General features: G+C 30.9%; 1 protein-coding gene and 1 non-coding gene across 2 annotated transcripts; both read right to left on the reverse strand.

Annotated features, from left to right (window-relative positions):
• Positions 1-240: 240 nt before the first annotated feature.
• Positions 241-4,135, reverse strand: LOC144556752 (4-hydroxybenzoate geranyltransferase 2-like). Its single transcript, XM_078305171.1, has 8 exons — positions 3,739-4,135; positions 3,207-3,342; positions 2,709-2,830; positions 2,168-2,237; positions 1,887-2,039; positions 1,329-1,464; positions 912-1,008; positions 241-495 (listed from the first exon to the last, which is right to left on the reverse strand). Exons 1-8 carry the CDS (start codon positions 4,053-4,055, stop codon positions 426-428), a joined length of 1,101 nt encoding a protein of 366 aa, XP_078161297.1. The 5' UTR covers positions 4,056-4,135; the 3' UTR covers positions 241-425.
• A 5,093-nt stretch (positions 4,136-9,228) lies between these two features.
• Positions 9,229-9,302, reverse strand: TRNAV-AAC (transfer RNA valine (anticodon AAC)). The gene has a single exon. It is a non-coding gene; the product is annotated as a tRNA-Val (tRNA).
• Positions 9,303-18,784: the final 9,482 nt, after the last annotated feature.

Below are 18,784 nucleotides of genomic sequence, written 5' to 3' on the forward strand. Positions count from 1 at the left end.
TAAAATCCATTCATGTAATGACAGTTGCAAACTTGCAATCCAATTGGCTATTTGGCTTTTTGAACTTTTCTGATCCAGAAACCTCAAACAATTCAAACTCAAAACGGCTCGGAGAAACATAAATTTGAAGAACTTAGAATCTAAATGATCAAAACTTGAGATAATTATCAAGATATCTGAGAAGGATCTGAAATTACCTTTATCAACAAAATACATTACAGTACCGAACAGTATACAAGATTTGGCATCACCTCAAATCAAGTTTATTTTGTATACATTTTAATTAGAAAATTCTATAATGTAACTACTCAAACTCTTTGACATGCTCTATTCTTTAGAATACACAAAGGAGAAAACAAATGGTCTTTTGTTATTTCAAGATATTGTTGTGATTAGTCGACACTCTTGCTGTAGAATTACTTATCTCAATATACAATCCTTCCCAGTACCATTCCAGCCATAACTATTGCTCCAAACCATTTGTTTGACAAAAATCTACAAATGAAGTAAAACACAAATTAACCTGTAGCTTAACATTGAATTTTATGGACAACTTTACTTGCCAGTTATTCAGTTACCAGCATTTATTGAATTATTCTGATTTCTGTTCTTTCGTTTTTTTCCCCATCTCCCTTTGTATGTGTAAAGAATCTTAATTTGATGATATTCAATTTGCTACACATCCACTGTGTCAAATTAATGTGAGACCTAGGAAAATGTCAAATAGTTATGCTGCATTCTAAATGAATCACTATAATTTAAATGGTTTTGTTCAACCTTTTTATGAATGATCTTACTATTCTTCTGAAAATGTATGGAAGTAATATTTTTCGCCTAAACCCTAGAAAATATGCAAAGTAATTTATCATATTTCAAACATATAAAATAATAGCTAATACTCTGGTACTTACTTCATAAGACAATCAAATCCATTTGACAAGTCAACTGAATATATTTGCCATAATAGGTGTCCAAATGCAGGAATCATAGATAAGTAGAAGGGCCAACCTAACAAAAAAAAGAAATCAGTTGAATTAAATTTGACATAAAGAATGAGAGAGAATTCATTAATTTGGTATCTTAATATTATCTATATTTCATAAAGAAAATACAGATAATAATACTGAAGGAATTTCTTAAGGGATGTTGCTATCAGTTGAATTAAACCAAAAACTAACAAATTCAGTATGTAAATGCACCACTCGCCAAATAGATTGATTTTAAGAGCTTGAAGTCAGTCTTATATTTCTTGAAATTTAGCTCAGAAACTATCTTGATGAACTATATAAATTCTTTCTAGCTTTATCCATGCATGAGCACAATTATACCCATATGAGCATTGTAGCCAGCAAACATCAAACTGCCAATACAAATGGTTGCAAATCCAAGGAGCCAAGTCCTTGTCGAGTCTCCAAAGAACAATGCTGTGGATTTAACTCCTGCCTCCGCATCGTCATCTTTATCCTGTTTTTTTATTAAAATAAATTAGAAAATAGGCTTCAAATTAACATTGAAATCTTCCAATTTAGCAATATATCATGTACAGTATTGGATCTTTGTTTTGGATGTTCTTTTTTATGTAAGAATTTATTTGCTCAGAGTCAAGTGCTAGTTTTGTATTATTCAGGATAGCAAATTTACCAATGTTGTTATAAATATGCATGAAATTAATTAGTAAGTAAGACATAATAGGTTTATTTATCATCTTGTTGGCACAAGAATCCAGGTAAATTAAGTTATCATAAATAGGCTTGAAAGTTGAAACGGTTTTTAATGTGAAATAACAGGTATGGGCTATAGCAAACAGATCATCTTACTTTAAAGTGCCATAAGCACAATTTGAACTTGTGAAGTAAGATATTAGAAATTGAAATAAACAAATATACCTGATGTGCATATATTGTGTCGTATATCAATGTCCAGAATATACCAGCAATGTATACCGGGATGAAAATGCGGATATCAGTCAAATTTCCCATTACGGCTGCCCAGCCGAGTGGTGCACCCCAGTTGTGGGCCACACCAAGAAAAGCTTGTGGCTGTAATATTTATCACACCAACTTATTAACAAAAGAAGTTATGTGAAGTCATTATATATTTTCCATCTGTTAGAATTTAGAAAATTGAAAAAATAAAAAGCAAATAATTGGACCAGATCTAAACTTACCCAGTAAGTAATTCTCTTCATAAAGGGATAAGCAATCGACAATACTTGTTCCACCGCTACTAGGACAATACTGTTTTATCAGTATTAAAGAAACAAAAAATCATTCAGAATCATTAGTCGTTTAGAGCAATTCATTACAAATAAGCATGTACCTTATGGCAACCCAAAAAAGAAAGAAACAAAAAAAAAAATACTAGAATGAGGGACCTAGAATTATTTTGTGATTTATTTGGGGGACTAATCTATTAAGTAATACAAAGGCTAAAGCCTTTTCAGCATAGTGTGACTTTTCTTTTTTCTTTCTTTTTCCTTTTATATACACTTACTTTTGAAAAAGATTAGCATTCTTGAGTGATATTCTCTTGTCCCTTTCATATGAACATATATACTAGGTATCAATAAATACATACTTTACCCTGCCTCATCACCTTTACGGAGAAAAATAATCCAACAGAAAATAATTTAGAGAACTTAAAAATGACAGAAAGGATCGATTCGATGTGCCGTTTAATATCACGTCATAATTTTACAATTGTCATACCATAATTTGTTGAGTTGTAGCATAAGCGGTATAAGCAATGCAATATTCAATGCCCAAAACAACCACCCTTGAACCGGCGTGATGTCACCAGCTGCTAGTGGTCTAGTCTTGCAACGCTCTACCTGAGATCGATATAGATTGACAGAGAGACAAAATTAAATCAATAGAAGGCCAATTAACAAATATAGTGTACTTAGTAGTGTATTACAATATCAGAAATTGTGCGGTTCACAATTTGCATAAAAGGACGTGTTGCTAAGTTTAGTGTATGACTTTTCGTCAGAAGTCAAGATAGCTAGGATTGAATTCTCAATGACTTCAAAGGCAAACATGAAGAGGAGATCAGCTGTTGGGTTTTTATTATTTTAAGAAAATAATATGTTGGCAATCTAAACAACAATAATATATGGACAAGAAACTTAACACAACAATATGTTTCATTGAAAAGTTACACTAGATAAGCAAAACATACAGCTCTTTAAGATATATTAAACTTACTTTTCTGTCATAATCTAGATCAATGAGATCATTTACAGTGCAATTCGAGACATGAAAAATGAGAGCCATCAAGTGACATAGTCCAAATAATTTCAAATCAGGAACAGTTCCAGGTTTTGTTGCCAGCATAATTGACCTGCCATTTACAGTACATGTGCACATCTTTAGTAATAGAAAATTATATAAATATGTATGCCATCTGAAGAAGCTAAAAAGCAAAAGAAGGGAACCAACAAGAAAAGTCTTGTCTGAGTAGTTTAAAACTTTACATGTTGCATATGGTGCATTAATTTTCATGCCATTAGGTACTTGCAATGTGCCTTAAACGTTTGTCAAAGAAAAAAGATGAGTATGAATTTACTATCTTCTGTATATAATCCCCCCTCTCAAACTTCTTTTATTAACCCTTTTGTTTTTATTTAGAAACCTTTAGTTAATATATGTAACAATTTCTCTAGCTTGGTTTGATTGCAATTAATTAACACAACTGTAATGAATGTATATAGCACAACTGTAATGTGTATATGTGTACCAAAAGGCAGGCCAGACATGCAGCCAAACCGCAATGTCATCGTCTATGCGAGCAAGCTTAACATACGGCCTGATTATCTCCGGCACTTTCTCATCCACCCATGTTATTTGCTGACTGCCCTTGGAGACGAACGATTTGTCTCTAAGCAATGACGGTGACAAAGACAGACCTGGCTTAACCACAGGAAGAAACTTTTGTTGCAGAGGCTGTGCATGTGTCCTACGAAGACTCGGTTGGTTTTGAAAGTAGGCATTGTTAAAGTTACCACGTCGTCGTGCATATGGAAGGGTGACTGTGGAGGTACTTAAGAGTTCCATTTTGAGAGAGAGTAGAACTAGAGAGAGAGACAGAGACAGAAAGGGGGAGAGAGAGAGAGAGAGAGAGAGACTCTTTGTTGTAGTTTGAGATAGTAATTAAGTTGACATAGTATTTATAGATACTGAAAGTTTGCCTTCTGAAAAGTCTAGATTTAAGTTTTTAAGCAGGCGAATTAGAAAGTATGACTTCTCTAACACAAAGATTTGACAAGTCAACACGCATCATAAGAAGATTGTGAATATAATATGGGAGTTGCTATATGTTGGAACTACAAGCTGCACGTAGAATAGAGCACACTGGATCCAGAGGAGCAAAATTAGGAATGGAAATTATTCTGATATTCCTGGAGCACCCCTGCTGCCATATTCGAAGATTGTGTAATCTTCATTGATTTATTTATTTTCTTCCATACTTAGAAAATGTATAATATTATTTCCATAGTTAGCTAGCAAGAATCAAGTGGCATGCATTCTTTCTCTAATTAAACCATGCTGTTGTAAACTTGTAATCTCTATAAATGAAGACATACAATTTCGTGTATGCGTAACATTGTACTATTATTATTCAATGAAATAAAAATAAAAATTAGTGGAAGGGGTTGGGCGGAGTGTGGTGTCAAATTATTTTTTAAAGTTATTTTAACACTATATTTTGATAGCACCAACTTTTATTATTGAGAGCTTTCAGAAAATACTATCTTTAAAGAGGCGGATTCAGAATTTTCGTCAGTGGATGGTAAGAAAAGATTGAATTGGATTTAAACTCATTAACTAATTGAGTACTCTCACTTATAATTTTGGGTTAATTTTCTATGTATCCTTCAAGACTTCTTCAATTTCTTATTTATCTCTACACTCTTTGTTATATTCAATATACCCCTTAACTCTTTCTATTTTTTTCTTTTTACCAATAAAATTAATTAGTCACATTTAAATGTCATTAAAATCTATATTTTCCAATTATACCCTTGTCCTTGCTTGTAAAGGTTTGTATACTTTTACCAACAACTTAAATATATAAACTTGTAGAAGCTCGAATTAATAAACTTGATAATGTCGTTAAGTTAACAATTGTTAGTAGCTTGAATAAACTTATAGGCACTTTATCATTGAATAAATTTGCTGGTACCAATTCGTGAGTGAAATTTGACAGATATATATTGATGCCATATGAAACTTTGCAATTAACAAAAAAAAAACTATATCACAGTATACAAAATATTTTAAATTAGAGGTGCAGTACTACTAGATTATCATGTGAGCACAAAAATGAATAAATAATTGTTAATTGTACATAATTGCCTTTATAGATATTTTAATTCCCAGAGTAATGGTATTGGTATTACATGTGCAAATATTAAAGACCCCTTAGATTGACTGATTGTGCCATGTGCCAGATTAAGCCACTTTGAGGGGCCCTGATCAAGTCTTTCATAACAAGAAATAGAGAAGATCAAGAGCGGAAGAGACAATAACAAATGGGTCCATCCTTGATTCCTTGGTTATCAGGATCAGCCATCTCACCCGAGCAGGACAACTGATCAAGTGCCGCCTGAGACTGGCGGTATGGTGAAATTAAGGTACCCCTCTAAAGCTGTGAGAAATTAACTCCATGGACGTACAACAAATTTATATATTTAAGTTGCCGGTAAAAATATTATATACAGACCTTTACAAGTAAAGACAAGGGTATAATTGGAAAAGATAAATCTTAATAATATTTAAGTTTGAGTAATTAACTTTATGGGTAAAAAGAAAAATAGTTAAGGGATATATTGAATATAACAAAGACTGTAGGGGTAAATAAGAAATTGAAGAAGTCTTTGAGAGCACATAGGAAAGTAACCCTATAATTTTTTATTCTTTAACTTATAATTCTAATTACCAATTATAATTTAAGAAATTTATTTTGATTTTAATCGTAAATTTAATCCGAATTACAAATCAAACGTCCAAAGGGGAACAAAAAAAAATCAGGGGGAGGCAAAATCGACCAAAACGAATAGACCAGCACTGAAACTCAAAATCCGGGGGGCAGCTGTCCCCCTGGATATATCTGGGTTTGCCCCCCTGTTAATCTTTTTCTTATCATTGTATAATTAATCTTTTCCACTCATGTTCGGCTACTATTCCGCCACAATTCCTCACTTTTTCTTTATTTCACCACAATTTCATTCTTTGTACCGAATAAGCCTATAGAGACTTGAGTTCAAATTCTTATCATATAATTTTAAATTAAAATTTTCCTATCTAAATTTTATAGTTTCACACCTGATCATACACACAGACGGATCTGTGGAGTTCATTCTAGATGTAGCTACAATTTTTTTTTTGAGTATTTGTAAGGATAATAAATAACTATTTTTGATAATAAATCAACAGAAATTGTCAAGTATTTTTACCCTCACAAATACTTATAATATTTTGTAGCTAGCAAGTAGCAAATTGTAGAAAGAAAATTTAAATATCAAAGCCTTACGATCTTCTATTTAATTATGGCCTTACGAAATATCCATCCACCATCTTCAAGTTTGAAAGTTTTTTCTTTTTTATTATTATGAGAAAGTTCTAATTTATTGTATTTTTTGCTCCTATAAACTAAAAATATATATTTATGCTAAATTTTTTAGTCTGTTTAATCTTAATTTTCTAATTCTTACCTATACTCAGGAGTGGAGAAAAGTTAAAAAAATTTAGTCAATTGATCCTGATTTATTTTCAAAATTTATTTACTGCACCTACTATTGAAATTTGAAAATGAAATTGCTGTGTAATTCATGTAATGATTATATATACATGTGTTATTATTCGGTTATTCAAAGTCAACTGTTTTACTTGTCAATAGCGGTGTAAATAATCTACATCCTTTCCTTAATTTAATTCTAGGTACGGTTCTAGTATTCTTTGACGGAGACAAAGTAACCAAATAAAACACTATAATTAAGAAAAGACAAAATAGTGTCCATTTTCAAACCAATAATTGTCAGTATGTCATTTTAATTATGAGGATGGTCAAGTAAGGCTCTTAATTTGACTACAAGTAAATAAAAACAGTAGTAAATCATGCATCCTTCTAAATTAATGAAGAGGCCACATCCTATATATGTTTTAATATCCACATATGTTTAACTAATATCTCTGATTAAAATCATTCATGAAAAGTATTAAATTAATCAACAAAGTTATTTATGTAGAGCTGAGCAGAATTGGTTCACCATCTATATATATATATATTTAGCGAGTATTCGTTATATGTCACATACTGATGAATGAGATCAATTATATAAAATATCCATAATGTGTATGGAAGTCAATTGATCCTCACTCTTTTAACATAAATTCACTATAGTTGTACGTAATTTACAACAAAAATTAATATTAGTATTTCGATCATGAGCAAGCAATATAATTATATATGTCAATCTTAAATCCGAGCATAAAGATATCAAACATATACAAATAACAATATCTTTTGAGTGAGTCTATGGTACTATGCATATCACGGGTTGTTATCGTGCTACGGCTCAATATTTGAGTTTTCAAATCCTAACGGTCGATCCGAACCGTTCATCTTGTTCTCCATATTAATATGTGTTTGGAGACCAAATTTTACATTTTTTGAAAATTTTTTACTATTTTTTTAGATATTTAGAAAATCACTTGATCTGAAAATTCTGGACCATCCAAAAACAGTGATTTTCAATAAATCTAAAAAAATAGTAAAAAAATTTCAAAAAATGTAAAATTTGGTCTCCAAACACATATTAATATGAAGAACGAGATGAACGGTTCGGATCGACCGTTAGAATTTGAAAACTTGAATATAGAATCGTAGTACAGTAACAAATCGTAATATGCATAGTACCATAGACTCACTCATATCTTTTGTAGGAATAGGAAAAAAATATAATAGAAATCATGAGTGAGTTGCTAGATTGTTTGGTATCAATTTACAAAAATCTCTAATTTTTTTGGTTCTTTTATAATTCTTATTTTTGAGTAAAGATTATAAAATTATTTTATGTTTCTCTTTTCTTTTCTTTTTTTTCTCTTTATGTTTTAATTTGTTAAGTTAACTCTTGATATAGAATTTGGAGACTTTGACTTTCAAATTTTATTTTTCAAAAAATTTAAATATACTTATCAGTATTGTAAAAAGAAGCTTGGATATAATTCGTTTATTAATAATATTTTAAACAATAAACCAAGTTTTGTAAGGATTTACGGCTAGTAATTAAATTTCAAACATTCAAACAATAATACTGAATTCAACCTTTTTAAACATTCAAACACTATGTTCAATTTATAATACTTAATTAATTACCTCATTAGCTGTTTTCCTAATGGGACCCACCGATCGAGAATAAGTTGTACGGATAACACCCGCTTTAGCAAGCCGCCTATCATTGTTTTTGGATAAGTTCTTCTACCAAATCCCACCTCCAAATTAATTCTAAATAATAATAATAATAATAATAGCGCACACGGACAAAACAAAAAGCGGCTGTAATTTATAATAACTAATCGAATTAAGTTTAAAACATTAAATAACGAATTAAGTTTAAATAATTAATTGAATTTAAATTTATTAGCTAATTGAACATAAAATAAAAAGCGACTGTAATTTATAATTTCTAATGTTTTAACTTCTAATTTTAATTAGATAAGAGATCCAATTACACCATTTTATAGTGATATATCTTGATACTGTATGTTTATAAATTATTTTTGCATTTGTGAAATCTGAATAGTCGATCTGAACCATTCAACGTGATCTTCATATTAAAATGTACTAGGTGATCAAATGTTACATCTTTTAATTATTAATAAAAAAAATTAAGAATTTATTTATAATTAACTCGAAATTTAACTTTAATTACAAATCAGAATTCAAAAGAGGACCAATAAAATTAAAAAAAATAATTAATTCTAACTTATAATCTCCATAAAAATTCAAAATTCTAAAGGGGATCGATGAGGGGATGCAATAAATTTATTTCTGAAAAATCAGTTTCACGTATTCGTTCAGTTTAATACAACAATTCATAGTTTATACATTCTTCCGGTTCATGAATCCACCACACTTATTTTAGTCTTAAATTAACATGAAAATAAGTTTCTAATGGATTTCATTCATATAATATGCAAAAAAATTAAAAAAAAACAAATATAATGGCTTCGCCCGGGTTCGAACCGGAGACCTTCAGTGTGTTAGACTGACGTGATAACCAACTACACCACGAAACCTTTTACACACAAATTGTTCTAATTATTTTAATATTATTAAATATAGTTGGTTCCCTCAATTAACATCTGACGCAAATTCTTTGCGGTGGTTTTAAGTGATACAAGTAGGGGTGAAAACATATTATCCGACCGAATTCATATCCGTCATTTTTGGTTAATTACTGGTTCTATATATATTTTCTATTCTGGAACGCCGTTAGTTTTAATTTTTGTTTACGTCGTATATCTGTTTCATCAGTCAATTTTATTTATGAAATAGATTGTAAGTCAATATGTTTACTTTGATCTTCTTTTTATCACGCTCGACTATTGACTGCAATCTCATACCGATAAGTTACATCATTTTCTTTAATGTTATATTTGATATGGTACTTTGAACGTGCAGCCAACATGGACATTGTAATCTGGTTTGATTAAAAACAAAATAAGTGTTACTTCAAAATCAATTTTTTACTAGAAAACAATTCAAACAGATTGACCATTTTTTTGTGACTTTTTATTGATGTAAGGACAACAAATTACTGAAGCTATTGACAGTTTCAATCCAATAGCTAATTGACTTTAAAACTTAAACAATCCAAACTTAAAATAAAGAATCAGACTTTGTCTTTAGTCTAGAGAGGAAAAAAGGGAGATTGAGATCTAGCCATCTCCTTTTTCTACTCCACCATTTCATTTCTCATATTTTTATAAATCTTAATCCGACACACTAGTATACTCTTCTCTTCCGGCCATCTCTATCTCCTTAAGCGGAGAAGATAATGAGAGAGAGGGGAGGGAGCCGAACCAAGCGGAGCTGACTGGAACTGAGAGCACGGTATCGTCGGAGCTTGAAGCGTATAGTATCTACCCATCACGATTGGAGTGAGGTGGTGAGTTGATCCGGTCGTCGGAGCACCACAGTGAGTAGATCCGATCGTCGGAGCGCGATGGTGATGAGTAGATCTGGCCATGGAATCACGGCGATTAGTAGATCCGACCGTCGGAGTGCTACGGGGAGTAGATTAGACCGTCAGAGTGTGGCGGTGTGTAGTTCGGACCGTCGAAGTGCGACATCGACGGCTATCAGACGAAAACAAATCAAATCATAGAGAGGGTTAGAGAATGATGTATTAAGGTGTTTAAGAGTGTAAATAAATAGGATTAGATGGTGAAAGTAGTATAGATAAATTATTGAGAATAAAAGAGTTTAGATTTAGAAATTAGAGTCATTTGACTCTTGTAATTACGTTTTTTATTAATGAAATTGTTAGTTGGCATCTAAAGCCCCGAAATTTTTATTAATACCCAAAAATTCTATCAAATTACTGAATCTATTCAATTTTAAGCAGAATCTCGAATAATGCCCTGTCCGGTCAATAAATAATCGGACTGATTGATTTTGTCCGGTTATTAAATAACCGGATTGAGTTTTTTTTTTTTTTAACTGAAATTTTTTTTTATATTGAAATATTGAATATATTTCTTTGAAAATAGAAGGGATATAATATAATTTGATTTATTAGAAAGAATGCAACAAATAACTCGGATCAACATTTTTCAGATCGGATTTTTCGCGGCTGTAAGAAAAATTAATATATTTCTTTATGTGTTATTGAAAAAAAATAAAAATGCTTGAATTCTGAATTATTGATCCCAGTTTAAAAGTTACTTCTAGTAATAACCCGATCAACATTCTGGAACGCCGTTAGGTTTAATTTTTCTTTACGTATATCTGTTTCATCAGTCAATATGTTTACTTTGATCTTCTTTTTATCAAGGTCGACTATTGACTGCAATTTCATACCGATAAGTTACATCATTTTCTTTAATGTTATGTTTAATTGATATGGTACTTTGAACGTGTGTTACTTCGAAATCATTGTTTTACTATAATACAATTCAAACAGATTGACCTTTTTTTGTGACTTTTTATTGATGTAAGGACAACAAATTACTGAAGCTATATATTGACAGTTTCAATTCAATTGGCTAATTGACATTAAAACTTAAACAATCCAAACTTAAAATAAAGAATCAGTCTTTGTTTTGTCTTTAGTCTAGAGAGGAAAAAAGGGAGATTGAGATCTAGCCGTCTCCTTTTTCTACTCCACCATTTCATTTCTCATTTTTTTTATAAATTAGAGTCATTTAACTCTTGTAATTACGTTTTTTATTAATGAAATTGTTAGTTAGCATCTAAAGCCCCGAAATTTTTATTAATATCCAAAAATTCTATCAAATTACTAAATCTATCTAATTTTGAGCAGAATCTCGAATAATGCTCTGTCCGGTCAATAACCAGACTGATTGATTTTGTCCGGTTAATAACTAACCGGACCCAATCTAACCAATTCAAGAATTTTGTCCGCTTATTAAATAACCGGATTGAGTTTTTTTTTTTTAAATAGAATTTTTTTTATATTGAAATATTAGAAATGTTGAATATATTTCTTTGAAAATAGACGAAATACAATATAATTTGATTTATTAGAAAGACTGCAACAAATAACCCGGATCAATATTTTTCAGATAGGATTTTTTGCGGCTGTAAGAAAAATTAATATAGTTCTTTATGTGTTATTAGAAAAAAATAAATATGCTTTCAATGTGAGTTATTGATCGCGGTTCAAAAGCCACTTCTAGGTAAAACAAAAAATATTGTGATCCTTCTAGTACATTTAATTTCTAAAAAGTTGTATTTATTTTGAAATTTTTTTTAATAATAATCATTAAATAGCTTAAAGTTTATATTTTTTTCAAAAATAGATATAAATTTTTAGAAATTAAATGTACTAGAAGGATGGCAATATTTTCTATATTTACGTAGAAGTGACTTTTGAACCGGGATCAATAACTCAGAATCCAAACATATTGGGCCTTATTGGGCCTACTTTTGGGGAGATCTTCTGCATTAAGTCATTAACTCAAAAGAATCTCGGCCATATAATCTGGATTGGAGCCAATTTGGTTCACGCTTATGACGCACGGGGCCTTTTAATACGAATGATTCAGATCTATTAACGCACGTTCTGTTAATGCAGAGGATACGAATTCAAAGAAATGATGGTAAACATTTCTCACTTGCACCTGAGCAATAAGTACATAGCCAGGAATTCATATCACTTGAGGTAACATAAATTTTGAGTTTAGATCCGAATTGTTTGATATGCTTTGCCACTAATATATAAAATTAATGACCCTCTACATTTCAAGCTGAGCTGGCTCTCTTATATATAGCTTGGTTTCACAATTTTCAGAGCATCTCCTATTCAACAATTGGAATTAATTGAAATTAATTGCTAAACTGCAGTTATGAAAAGATTAGAAATTAAACAATTCACCCTTACATTGGTACAATCAACCAAATACTTGAGAATTAAACACTTGGTCAATAAGAATTAAATACTTTGCTATTTCATCTTTGGAAAATGATTTATTATTAAGCAATTATTTTCAACAATTGCTAAATAAGTAATGACCATACAACCCAGCCATTATATTAGCAATTGACACATCAGTGTAGCAATGCAAAAACAATTACCATTGTAAATCGATGCTATAGCTGATGAAAGATATATAGTCTCCAGCTCAAACACATCAATAGTTCAAATTAAATTGAAATATAATCCATTTGATCTAGATCAACTCATTAACGGATGTCCTAACAGAGCTGATCAGCCAAGCTCGAACCCGTTATATTCGAGACTGAGTTGGAACAAACCAACTTGTTTTCAAACCGAATTTGGATTGAACCGTTCAATGTTTGTCTATATACTTTTACCGAGTTGATCGCAAGCAAACCACGAGCTGTGACTTTTTTTTGCCAACCCTAGCTAGATGAGAAGAAGAAGGGAACCGTTCAATGTTTGTCTATATATGGTTTTTCCTTTTCAGAATTACACATATTTCTATTTTTATTTTAAATAAAAATCGGGGAAATGTAAGATTTGTGTAGCATGAAATCCTCCCAATTCGTTTTTTTTTATATATTAATGGGAAGAGATATAATAATAACTATATATTTAATGACAATCACGAAAAACAAAATATATAGCTGTCATTATGAAAATTGAAATTACATATATTTTAGGGATCGACTAACTATCTTACAGTCAATTTTCTCCATTCATCCTCCAGTCAATAACTACTTATGAGGACCGCTCATTAACTGAATATCATCAATAGAATAGCAAGGTCTCCATTAGAAGAGGAGGAAGAGATAAAACTAGAAAACGGCGTGCATGAGAGAAGAGACAGCATAGGTGTTTTCCTTCCATCTCTCTCTGTTGCTCTCTTTCTTTATGTCTTTTATCTCTTTTATTGTTGAACTCACCATGAGGGACTAACCAACCATTTTCTAGGGTGAAAACATGTAATCTTGAATTCTTATGAGTTTAATCTAGTTGTTTATTTATATTATCATTGCACTATGATTTAAATTCTTACTGAGATTTATGTCTTATGTTCTTGTTTATTGTATGCTTAAAGTGACCTCATATGTTTGATATGGTACTTTGAACGTGTGTTACTTCGAAATCATTGTTTTACTAGAAAACCATTCAAACAGATTGACCGTTTTTTTTTTTTTTTAGAGACAAATTACGGAACCTAATATTGACAGTCTCAATCCAATTCACTTTAAACCTTCAACAATTTTATGTAACAGAGAAAAAATATTTTCTGTTCAGAGATTATGAATTCAAAATTCAGATTATTGGCTGCAATCTCATACCGATAAGTTACATAATTTTCTTTAATGTTATATTTGATATGGTACTTTGAACGTGCAGTACGTGGACATTGTAATCTGGTTTGATTAAAAACAAAATAAGTGTTACTTCAAAATCAATTTTTTACTAGAAAACAATTCAAACAGATTGACTTTTTTTGTGACTTTTTATTGATGTAAGGACAACAAATTACTGAAGCTATATATTGACAGTTTCAATCCAATTGCCTAATTGACATTAAAACTTAAACAATCCAAACTTAAAATAAAGAATCAGTCTTTGTTTTGTCTTTAGTCTAGAGAGAAAAAAAGGGAGATTGAGATATAGCCGTCTCCTTTTTCTACTCCACCATTTCATTTATAATTTTTTTATAAATTAGAGTCATTTAACTCTTGTAATTATGTTTTTTATTAATGAAATTGTTAGTTAGCATCTAAAGCCCCGAAATTTTTATTAATATCCAAAAATTCTATCAAATTACTAAATCTATCTAATTTTGAGCAGAATCTCGAATAATGCTCTGTCCGGTCAATAACCAGACTGATTGATTTTGTCCGGTTAATAACTAACCGGACCCAATCTAACCAATTCAAGAATTTTGTCCGCTTATTAAATAACCGGATTGAGTTTTTTTTTTAAAATAGAATTTTTTTTATATTGAAATATTAGAAATGTTGAATATATTTCTTTGAAAATAGACGAAATATAATATAATTTGATTTATTAGAAAGACTGCAACAAATAACCCGGATCAATATTTTTCAGATCGAATTTTTTGCGGCTGTAAGAAAAATTAATATAGTTCTTTATGTGTTATTAGAAAAAAATAAATATGCTTTCAATGTGAGTTATTGATCGCGGTTCAAAAGCCACTTCTAGGTAAAACAAAAAATATTGTGATTCTTCTAGTACATTTAATTTCTAAAAAGTTTTATTTATTTTGAAATTTTTTTTTAAATAATAATCATTAAATAGCTTAAAGTTTATATTTTTTTTCAAAAATAGATATAAATTTTTAGAAATTAAAGGTACTAGAAGGATGGCAATATTTTCTATATTTACGTAGAAGTGACTTTTGAACCGGGATCAATTACTCAGAATCCAAGCATTTTTATTTTTTTCAAATAACACATAAAGAAATATATTAATTTTTCTTACAGCTGCTAAAAATCTGATTTGAAAAATATTGATCCGGGTTATTTATTGCAGTCTTTCTAATAAATCAAATTATATTATATTCCTTCTATTTTCAAAGAAATATATTCAACATTTCTAATATTTCAATACAAAAAATAAAAAATTGAAAAAATTTCTATTTTGTAAAAAAAAAACTCAATTCGGTTATTTAATAACCAGACAAAATTCTTGTATTGGGTAGATTGAGTCCGGTTAGTTATTAACCGGACAAAATCAATTAGTTCGGTTATTTATTGACCGGATAGGGCATTATTCAAGATTCTGTTGAAAATTGGATAGATTCAGTAATTTGATAGAATTTTTTGTTATTAATAAAAAATTTCGTTTAAAGCCACTACAAAAAAAAAAAAAAAGAATTAGCCTTTGTCTTTAATCTAGTGACAGAAAAAATGTTAATTTTCTGATTGAGAGATTATAAATTCAAAATTCATATGAGTTTTTTTTATTATTATAATGACAGATTGACAGGTATGTGGAATTCAAAAACTTAACTTCTATCTTTCTTTTTAAAAAAAAAATTCAAGCTCAAAATGGCTCGGAGAAACCTAAATTTGAAGAACTAAAAATCCATATGACTAGAACTTGAGATAATATAGAGAGATCCGAGAAGGATCGGAAATCACCTTGATTATTGCCACCACTAAATTCTTAGTATAAATGTCATCATTATTAGTTTAAATTTGTACTTGGAAATTAATAAATGTTTTTGGTTGTGGCTTTTGGGGAGATCTCCCAAGTGCACATACGTGGATGATTTGAAATAATTTTGGGTCTTATTGGGCCTACTTTAGAAATAAATAATGTGTTTAGTATGACCACTGAAGAAATATAGTACGAAATAAATAATGTTTTTCGTATGGCCTTATTGGGCCTACTTTTGGGGAGATCTTCTGCGTTAAGTCATTAGCCCAAAAGAATCTCAGCCGTCTAATCTGGATTGGAGCCGATTCGGTTCACGCTTATGACACACGGGTCCTTTTAATATTAGTGTAGATCTCAATTGAATGATCCAGATCTATTAACGCACGTTCTGTTAATGCAGAGGATACGAATTCGAAGAAATGATGGCAAACATTTCTCACTTGCACCTCAGCAATAATTACATAGCCAGGAATTCATATCACTTGAGGTAACAGAAATTTTGAGTTTAGATCCGAATTGTTTGATATGCTTTGCCACTAATATATAAAATTAATGACCCTGTACATTTCAAGCTGAGCTGGCTCTCTTATATATAGCTTGGTTTCACAATTTTCAGAGCATCTCCTATTCAACAATTGGAATTAATTGAAATTAATTGCTAAACTGCAGTTATGAAAATATTAGAAATTAAACAATTCACCCTTACATTGGTACAATCAACCAAATAGTTGAACACTCAAAAAAGAAAAACCAAATAGTTGAGAATTAAACACTTGGTCAATAAGAATTAAATACTTTGCTAACTCATCTTTGGAAAATGATTTATTATTAAGCAATTATTTTCAACAATTGCTAAATAAGTAATGACCATACAATCCAGCCATTATATTAGCAATTGACACATCAATTTAGCAATGCAAAAACAATTACCATTGTAAATCGATGCTATAGCTTCAAATATCATACTTATTATACTTGAGCTAACGAAAGATATATAGTCTCCAGCTCAAACACATCAATACTTGCAATTGATACCACTGCAAGGCGTGTCCGGTTCTGATCAAACCGTGTGTGATTCTACCTGGAGTAGAAACCAAACTTTGTACGGTTTACCCAGTCATGTGCGGATCGTGACAGAGCAACATGTTACTGAGTGACTCTACAGTGGCAGGTATTAGCAGTAGCATGCGGTTGGTGACAGACTGTGCGCAATTGTTATGTTAACCAGAACTTAGATTAAACAAGTTTGAATAATAGAATGTCTTTTTTGGCACAAACACACCATTAAACATGCCCTAAGACCATCCTATACAGAAATAAAACTTAATAAAGACAGCGAAATTATCTTGTTCCATCTTGAGCGTGTTGTTACTCGACACTCAATCGAGATCAAAGGCTTAAACACTTCTAGAGCTCTTCTTGAAGGCTTGAACTTTGAACTTGAGGCCTCAGATCCTTCCAAAGCTTGCAGCAATGCCTGTCAAGATTCTTCTCCGAATTTGCTGGAATAGAATCTTGTCTTTAGACTTAATGGAGCAGTATAAAGAGGCTAAACCTAATTTCATAATTTGATATGAGAGAATTCATTTCTGCTGCCTTGGAGATCCAGCCTTTAAATACTCGTGATAATGCTATAATTAGTCAAGTCCTTTCAGAATTTAGAATTCTAATTTAACTTAAGAATAATCATAAATACTTATAGAAGCATATTAGAAATAAACCAAATATGGCTAGAATTTAATCTAGTCATTATTATTCTAATTTATCACGAGTTCATATTGTAATATTTCTAATCGGTCTATCAATAATTAGAAATAATTATTTAAATGCCCTATATGAATTTCGGACCATATCCTAATTAAAATACGACGTTATTCTGAATTTGATCACTTGTTTAGGCATTTATTTATGATAGTATGAAACATATAATTACATAATACACAGTCCAAATTATAATTGTAATTTAGACGTCTCTAAATTCCAACAATCTCCCACTTGGACAAGTGTGTCCTTTTAATTATATGCTTCAAATTAACTCATTGCACGCAAAACTTTTCTATCTTACTTATCGTATTTCCTGAACAATTCCATCCATCAACTATATCAACAAAAAAACCTAAGTAGTAGTCGTTACATTTGTATTAACTCGCAACTAAACCGACATGTATCACATTATTAATATAATTGAATGACATAAATCTGATATGGACGTATAGCATCGAAATTACACGCAAATGTGATCTTAGCGTGTCTATTCCAACTAGGTCACCAGAAAACTTACTACTTAAGTTGAGGTCAAAACTTAAACTTTAAACTTTAAAGAGATAAATAATGAAAATTAAAAAAAATTCGGGTTTTCACATGTTTCCATTTTCTTATTTCCCCACTGTATTTTTTATTCTTCAGGAAACAACCTAGAGCAACGGCTCTTTTTTCTAAGGCCTCATAGGATATATATATACTTCTAACATACACGTACATTTAGGGCTATCAAAAAAGCTCACGGCTCGTGGCTCGCCTCTAGCTCGCTCGCTAACAGCTTGCTTGGTAGTGGACCGAGCTGTTAACGAGCCAGCTCGGCTCAGGCTCGGGCCAAAATAAACGAGCTGAGCCAGGGGCCAGCTCGGCTCGTTAAGCTACAGTGAATTTAGGGTTTAGTCCCGTATAATTTGAAGTCCAGTCCCATTTTCAAAAGCGCAATTATGCAAAATTGATGTATTTTCGGTTTTGGAAGAAAGGATATGGCTTTAGTTGCTTGAAGATGTGCCTGCTGGACAATTTCTTAAATTTTTTGAATGAGATTTTTTATTTTTTTATTTTTGAATTTGTATAATAGCAGCTCAATAAAGCCCAGCAAGCCAGCTCGTCAGCTCGCGAGCTAGCTCGGGCTGGTTTGTCATAAGCTGAGCCAGGGGTTTTGGCTCGGGTGAC

This window comes from Carex rostrata, chromosome 7 (genome assembly GCF_964058835.1).
Source record: "Carex rostrata chromosome 7, lpCarRost1.2, whole genome shotgun sequence".
Taxonomy (NCBI): Eukaryota; Viridiplantae; Streptophyta; class Magnoliopsida; order Poales; family Cyperaceae; genus Carex; species Carex rostrata.